The sequence below is a fragment of the Egretta garzetta genome, unplaced genomic scaffold (genome assembly GCF_000687185.1).
Source record: "Egretta garzetta isolate BGI_Z169 unplaced genomic scaffold, ASM68718v1 scaffold440, whole genome shotgun sequence".
Taxonomy (NCBI): Eukaryota; Metazoa; Chordata; class Aves; order Pelecaniformes; family Ardeidae; genus Egretta; species Egretta garzetta.
This window is the reverse complement of record NW_009258293.1, coordinates 209,998-218,427: the sequence shown is the minus strand read 5'-3', so window position 1 is coordinate 218,427 and position 8,430 is coordinate 209,998. Positions and strand designations below refer to the sequence as shown.

Here is an 8,430-nt window from a genome sequence, read left to right as displayed (position 1 = left end):
TGGTAAGCTCCTCTGCCAGCTCCTTCAGCACTCTTGGGTGGATCCCATCCGGTCCCATAGACTTGTGGATATCCAGGTGGCATAGCAGGTCAAAGACTGCTTCCTCCTGGATTATGGGGGGTTCATTCCACTCATTATCCCCATCTTCCAGCTCGGGAGGCTGGGTACCCTGGGGATAACTCATCGGGCCATTAAAGACTGAGGCAAAGAAGGCATTGAGTAACTCAGCCTTTTCCTCGTCTTTAGTGACAATGTTCCCCCTTGCATCCTCTAGAGAATGGAGGTTCTCCCTGGCTCTCTTCTTGCTGTTAACATATTTATAAAAACTCTTCTTATTATCCCTTACAGCAGTGGCCAGGTTAAATTCCAGCTGGGCTTTTGCCTTTCTAATTTCCTCTCTGCATGACCTGACAAGATCCTTGTACTCTTCTTGGGTTGCCTGCCCCTTCTTCCACAGCTGGTAAGCTCTCCTTTTTTTCCTGAGTTGCAGTAGTAGGGCTCTGTCCAGCCAGGCCGGTCATCTTCCCCACCGATTTGTCTTATGGCACATGGGGACAGCCTGCTCCTGTGCCTTTAAGACTTCTTCCTTGAACAACACCCAGCCTTCTTGGACCCCTTTGCCCTTCAGGACTATCTCCCAAGGGACTCTCCCAACCAGCGTTCTGAGCAGGTCAAAGTCTGCCCTCCGGAAGTCCATGGTGGCGGTGTTGCTGACCCCTTTCCTTACCTCACCAAAAATCGAAAACTCTACCATCTCCCTTTCGCTTTCAGATCATGGTATTAATCCCAGCTGGAAGCAGGGGCAGCGTTCTCATAAGCCATAGCTGGCCTAAGGCTATATAAGGGCAAGAAAATATTCCTTCCATCGCGTTACCACTTCCCTTTTATACCCTCCTTCCTGCTTACTTCAACAGGAACAGCAGCACTCTTTTCCCTCCCAAATTTATATTCCCCCCTTGCAAACATCCAACATATGTTGCTTCATGCGTGCCAGCTTCCCTTCTCCCTCAAAGCGTGCAGCTGAGTCATGGAATGGAGCTGAACTCTGAACACCTCAACCTGGATTTGGCTGAAAGTTCACTGCTTCTGTTTCACATCAACAAAAGGACCATGTGCCCAAAGGCCTGCTTCCTCCCAGCCATTCTGTGGGTCTGACAGGAGATACTGCCTCTCCCTACTGCAACCCTGCGAAACGATAGAAAGCACAGTGGGAGCACAGTTGTATTCTCTTTTCTCAGATGCTAAACGCGTAGCTCACTACGGGAACCTGACTCTTTCACACTCGGAAAGTCAATTTTCAGTTACTATTCTTGAGATTTAACACAGACACACTCAAGTGAACATCTCCACCGCCAGCACCATTCCTCTCTTCCTTCCAGACAGGCAGGTCCCCGGGCTCTGAGCTCCCCTGGCTGCTTACAACAGCGCTTGCTGTTCTGCTCCAAAGCAACAGAACCGGCCCTCAGGTCGGTGCAAAGAGCCAACAAACCGAAGAGGCGTCTTTCATCAAAGCTGGGACCAGTCATCACAAATGACTTGTCCGACTGGCAACTGCAAAGACAGTGCTGCCTGTGGGTACAAAGAGATTGAGGAGAGGAGAGCACAGCCAAACTATGGTACAAGAGCTCTCGAGGGTGTTAAGGACGAGAAAGTGTGGAAAGGAAGATTTAAGAACAAACCACTGCTCAAATGGGAGTAACCTCCCCCAGGGGCCTGCGGTCAATACGGAGTGCATTGAAAATGGACAAAGACACCAGAGCAATGGTGTGCAGAGCCCTCAAGGAAAGGGAGGAGATGGCACGGAGCAGCAGATGAGGGCTCCTGTCAGCCCATTCCTGTGGCAAGTTCCCGATTATCTGGGAACACCTCGTCAGGCACCTCCTTCCCAGAACACGCCACACCGGGTACCGTTTTGCTACGACTCGTCCTCAGATGTCACGGATACCACTGGGGTGTTGCTTCTGGGGACACTGGACATCCCCATGAGAAAGGGAGGGCAGCATCACTGTACCATAAGCTTTGGCTGAGTAACTAAAACATATTTGTACAGATGTTGTCTGTAGGCAAAGCTCTCAAGTTTTATTTGAACCATGAAAGACTGAGGAACAGTGTTATCTTGTTAGACAGGCATACAGACAAACTCCCAGAGGAGTCTAACAGCTGAGAAAGTAACAAGTGAGTTACAGACGCTCGGAACAAGCACCACAAGTTGTCTTACAGCCTACCTGTGGGACCTGGGGAGAAAGAGGAGCCTGTCACCTGGAAAACACGCAAGGTTTCCAGTAATGACAGAGCAGAGGATCCTGCTTCATGCGGAAGCCTGACCCTTCAGCACATGCTGGCTCTCAAGGCCTGGGTGACTGCTGTCCAGTAACTCTACTTGTTGTTATCAAACTGTTAATTTTTACACCAGGCTAACCAGAGCATCGGTAGGAAACACCAAAGGCTTTCCCAGAATGGGAGGAGTAAGATACCTCAGTAATAGGGGTACAAAATGGGAGGAATTTTGCTACGGCCTTGAGCCCTCCTCCACAACAGATCACTGCAATGAATCACAACAAGCAGCATAAGCGTCCAACACTGTTCCAAACCAGCTGTGGTTACGTCCCTGTAACGACGCTTAGGAAGAGCAGGAATTCTCAGTTCACAGCTGGGGTTCAGGCAGTCAAAAGCTGCAGTGCCCCGTCATGCAGGCTTACGCTCCTCACTCACCAGGCACTGAATTGGAGCAGCAAAGGCTTCAAGCGTGAGCCACAGGCGCCCTCCAAACCGGGTGCCACCTCCAGCCCAGGAGGACAGAAGGGACCAGGGATCTAGAGGTTGGCGGAATGCGGCACGAGGAGATGCTTAGACTAGATATAAAGAAGAAATTCTTTACAATGAGGGTAGTGAAACACTGGAACAGGTTGCCCAGAGAGGTAGTGGATGCCTCATCCCTGGAAACATTCAAGACCAGGTTGGACGGGGCTCTGAGCAACCTGGTCTAGTTAGCGGTGTCCCTGCTCACTGCAGGGGGGTTGGACTAGATGACCTCTAGGGGTCCCTTCCAACCCAACACATTCTATGATTCTAAGAGCTAGAGAAAAAAACAAGGTGTCCCAAGCAGCCATTGACAATACCCAAACTCCCCTGGTAATTCTGGTCTGCTCACAACGTGAGGAATCCTCCTGGGTTTCCATATCTGCTTCTACAGCAGAGAGAGTGGTCGGCTTCAGGAACATACTCTAGGAAGCTGGCAAGGTTGGAGAAGATGTGGAGCAAGAGTTATTTTTAAAAGCTGTTTGTTTCCAAGTGAGCATTCTGCTTAGTCCAGCTGCACGTCCTCAGGAAGTTCTACCACTACAGGAGCGCAGTCATCAGGCTCTGCCTCGAAGTCCCATTTAAATTTCTTCGTTAGGTGAGCCTTGAATTTTTCAGCCTTCTTCCTTAGGGTCCCATCAACAGCAGCACTGCACGTGTAGGAAAAAAACACCTGAAAGAACAGAGCAGAGGTCAGCCGTGGCACAAGCTGTGCACCTCTTTCCCACAAAGGTGTCCACAACAGGGTGTGCCAGGAAAAGCTGCAGGTTAGGCCACTGGTGAGGCATTGTTGGCCCTGGAAACTGTGCCAGCTTTGGGGCTACCTAAGCAAAGCCCAAGCTTCCTCCCTCATCCTGCAGCCAAGACAGACGTCCACTGAGTCAGCGTTAGAAACATCTGCGCTGAGGCCACGACTGTGTTTCAGGCAGGAGTATTTATGTAATTAAATATGTACCATGGAATTCTGAACTACGCTTAAATGCCAGCAATGAAAAATGTCTGAGCAAAAGGGGGACAAAAAAAAAAGGAAAAAAAAAGAGAGGACTCTCAGTTTCCATTTGCCACGCAGCCAATTTTACAGCATGTGTCAGAAGGGCCACCAGGTCATTACACCCACCCTTCCCATGGCTGGATGGACCAGGAGATCCCCCAAAGTATTTTTGTAATATGGCAGCACCAACACCTTTGGATACAAGGGGAACTTGACAAAATTACCTTGAAGGTAAGAGAGGAACGGGAACTCGCTAGAAGAAGTCTGGTTACCCCCAGCAGCACCATTCCCTGAGCACCCGGCACTGACATCTGGACCAAGCTCTGTGGGTGGCTCCCTCCACCCTGCACCCCCCTCCCACAGATCCAGGAACTTCCCACAAATTCACAGCTCCTCTTAGCGCTTTGGCAGTTAAAGCACCTCAGCTTGAGCCTCAGAGCCCCTCCCTCATCAGCCTGCTTCTGCTCCTCTTCTAAACTTGGGATCCAGAGTTCATGGCCGTAGGAAGAAATTTGTATTTCAAAGCCAAAGAAAAAAATCATGGGGTGATAGAAGCAGAGGGAATGCCCTCTGGGGAAAAAGCAGGCTCTTATTTGGGAGAGACCTGGTGCCAGCTGGATAAAACACTGACAATGAACAGCAATGTTTACAATCATTTGCCTTTCCCTTGTTCATTTTACAGTGAAAGGGCCCCTTTCTAACAGAGCTCTTACACAGCCAGGCTGCGATTTAAAAAAAGGAAAAAATTGACAAGATCGTAATTCCCACTTCTCCTCAAGGAACAGCACGTTGCTTATTTCATCAATATTTCTTTTTTTTTTTCTTTATGCACTGTTAAGGCTGCAAACTCAGTGGGGGTTATGCTGAGCTCTTCCTGCCTTAGATCAAACTCTGAAAATAAAGTTGCTGTATTCAAAGCTGAGCAAAAGCTAACACAGACAGCTCACTCCCGACACAGACCATCGCGCATGTCTTCTGATCCGCCTGCCCACACCCTGCTCAGACCAATTGCTCTGACGGCGGCCTAAGGAAAGCGATGGGGTAAGGCAAGTCCCAGAGTTTCCCAGCGCTGTTTCAGCCCATCAGGGAAACCCCACAGGAGCAGAGAAACTGAGAACTTCTAGCAAGGAAAGGCTTGGTTCAGCCATGAGGCACATTTTGGCTTTGTTTTTAGGAATGTGGCAACTCCTGCTAGGGCTTAACAGTCACGGCTGAAGCCAGCACAGGCACCTAAAGGCATCAGCTGCTGCTGCTAAGGAAACAGCACAGGCTGATGCAATCCGTGGGCACACGACACACAGGTATCCAAAAAGGAAAGCCAAGCAGCAAGACAGGGTGCTTCCAAAATTCCCACCAGCTGAAAAGAACGGCTGGTCGACACGTTCTTTGTACTGCTGTGAACTGAAAAGGCAAAGTACTGCTCTGCAAGTGCGCTGCAAACAGAGCTACGTTTTCCAGTCCTGTAATGGGATGGAAAAAACACACCGGCAAAAATCAAATAAAGATTTAAAAATTGAGACTTTCATGAATCCGAATTCCCCCAGAGTGTGGAAAGTCACTTGATTAAAGCAGTGCTTCCCATAACGTTTTCCCCAGCGAATGGCAGCCAAACACCTCCCCTCTCCCCAGATCCACAGCAAGAACTCGGAGTTAGGAGTAGAGAAACGCAGCTGCCCCCTGAGGGAGGAGAAGGTGCTGCCAACTCGCACCAAGCACCTGCAGCGTAACTTACTCCTCTTTCTGCTGGGATCACGTTTCCACTGCCGAGCTTCACCAGTCTCTGGGCTTGGCTTTTGGTTTGGTTTGGGTTTTTTAACCAAAGTTTTGCTTAGTCTGTTTGCTGAGCCGTTAGCATGGTTACAACCAGTGGGAGTAACTGGTTTTACTGGTTAGAGCTTGGCCCTTGCCTGTCTTGGGGGGAAGCAGCGTTTTCGGTGTTTTGGACTAACCATGAATTCCCTCTGGACAAGAACTTGATTAGAGGAAATCTTCAGCTTTGCTTAAGGCTAACGGGAGTAGGAAAGCTTCTCAAATACCGTCAGTGCCCTAAGCTCAATACGGTTTCACTGCAAGTTCTCCACATGCCCAGCATGCTGTCGGAGCTGACCAGAAATCAGCATTGTCAGTCTTTTATGCCAAAGGTTTGGTTTGGTTTAAAAAGAACAAATGGCATTTGGAAAAACAATAAACAAACAGACATCATCTTGCACTTGCTCAGACTCTCTCATAGCTGTGTAATGTCATCAAAGGCCATAAAAGTTTTCAGAAGCAGCGTGCTGGTGCAGCCCAGTCATATTAGATGCGCCGCTCCAGAACTCTAACCCATGCCCACATAGCTGGCTTCTTTCAGCACTATTTGCAAGGAAAACATCATCAAAGAGACACGGTCCCCATTCTCTCAGCCATCTTCGTTAGCCCTTCCTCTCGTTGCCTTCCTTTGCTGGCCTCTCTGCATGCGGACCAGCTCAATTTTATACCGCGTGAGACTCTTCTAAGCACAGGTCTAGCAGATCAAACTCTGGGATGACCAGCAAATGGCATTTCTTTGTAAATGACATGGGGAAAAGGCAAAAGGAAACGCACCGGTGCTTAGGCGGGCTCCCCATCTCCCACACAGCTCCAGAGCGGCTTAATTCCTTTTGCAGCTTCTCCCCAAATTTGCTCTGGCGCCCTGTATGCCCTCCCCGCCCACTCCCATTTTTCAAGAGAGCGCCGCAAACATACCTGTAAGGTGCTGGTTAAAAAGTTGTCCTGAGAGACAATGTCCACAAAAAAATCAGCTGGGATTTCACTGAGCTGGTGATACAGGACAGAAATGAGATTGAGGTAAAGGTCTTGATACTTCCCTATGGCGCTTTCAGATCGGCAGAGGATGTTTAAGAGTCTCTTCCAGTGCTCAAATGCATCATATACGTTCCCGATCAGGAAGCAGATGAAAGCAAACTGCAACTCAGCTGCGCACATTCAGCAAAGGAAAAGAAAACAAAACACACGTGAGACTAAAACCATACCTGAGGTACGCGTCCTCCCCAGAACTCTGGGAGTGACTGCGCAAAGCTCCGGGTTTGCCTTCTGCGCATGCATTGTGCTCTCCCAGCGATTCTGCTAACCGCAGTTGATACCCCAAACACCGACGCTCTGCTCCTCAGCTGGAGAGAAAGCAAAGCATGATCAGGCAGGTATCTGTAACTGTAACAACCATCTCTGGGGAGTGACCTTACAGGCAGAGTAGACAGACACCCATGGACTTCCACCCTCACCTGCCTTCTCAAAAGGACACCCAAATAAGGTGGCAGACATTGCTGCTGCTCTCCTGCAAGCATTGGCTCTGCCTGTGCCTGGGCTTCCAGAGCCACACGGGAGCGCAGATGCTACTGCCCTCGAATGCAAGGGCTGGGGGAACCTTGGGAGAGCTGAGTGGTACGTTAGCATTAGGAGCCAGGGCTCGCCTCACTGGACTCGTAGCATCAGTTGTTTTACTAGAATGATGGCGTCACCATTTCCTAAGGTAATTCATTCTTGGTACATCCCAGAGTTGGCTCTAATTATTTTGATAAAGAACAAATTGTATAACCTTAACACAGAAAAAATGGAAGAAGGGAAAACCACAGGCTTATTCCAAACCTCAGCAGCCCCGAGGCTCCAGCTCAGCTGCGTTCCCAAGCCCTCCCTCCATCCTGCCACAAACCAAAACCACGCTCCAGGACCTCCACGGGTTTGATATTTATTCATATCACAAGTTGCCAAAAAAGGCTGGCAAGGAATTGGGACCCTGCGACCAGGAGCCGCAGCCCTCGTGGATGTCTCCGGCAGCGGGGCTTGGCAAACCCCAGGAGCTGGGCCAGGGCTGCAGCCGGAGAGGGGACCGGCTACTGCCTTGGGAACTGCCTGCTGGGAGACGGTTCCCGAAACGGGAAAAAGAATCTGAGAATTACGATGTTTGCCCCCATTCAACGCACCCAGGACTCTGTAAACTCCATCCTCAGGGCTTCATTTAATAGGCAAACTGCCCAGCTGGGGCCAGATGACCAGGCCCCCTTTGCTCAAGATGCAGCTCGCAGCCACCTGCGATTGCTGCTTTTGACTTAATTTGAGGCTATCTGGGCTCTGAGTGCAGCACCCTGGAGTGAGAGGGGCATGTGTGGCAGGCTGGCAGCTCCAGGACACCCAGCACCACGACCTCACACCAGTGCAACCGGTGCAAGCCCTAGAGGGGCTAAAAGCTCCACAAACTCCTGACCCATCAGGACAGGCAGTTAGGAGAGATGCCTCAGGGCGCCCGGGAGCGGGGCCCACAGAACAGGCGCAGGTTCCGTCCCAGAGCTCTCATTTTGCAGAGAATTGACTTTACTCTCCCACAGGGCTCTGCCAGGTGGTAGGCAGCACTCACCGAGCAGATCCAGCGGCTGGCTGGCATACCGCTGGGTAATCACCCCCTCCAGGGCGTAGCTGAGGTCCATGCTGTGCCTGGTGATCTCCTCTGGGGTAGCACCTTTGGGGTACATCTGCTTCGGCAGCTCCGTGAATCTGATCTCAGTGCCGGCTCTGGGCTTCATGCGGGGCAGCCGCGCCATGCCCTCGGCGTAGCTCTGGCACGCGGCGTCGAAGCGGGGCAAGCACTGCTCTGCCCGGTCCCCGCG

The 8,430-nt window shown here is 50.7% G+C and overlaps 1 protein-coding gene across 1 annotated transcript; it reads right to left on the bottom strand.

Annotated features, from left to right (window-relative positions):
* Positions 1–3,027: 3,027 nt before the first annotated feature.
* On the bottom strand, positions 3,028–8,427 carry AAR2 (AAR2 splicing factor; the record flags this gene model as incomplete). Its single annotated transcript, XM_009637745.2, has 3 exons — positions 3,028–3,472; positions 6,515–6,744; positions 8,181–8,427. Coding segments are annotated over 3 exons (645 nt in total), but the record flags the coding sequence as incomplete, so codon positions are not given.
* Between the last annotated feature and the right edge of the window lie 3 nt (positions 8,428–8,430).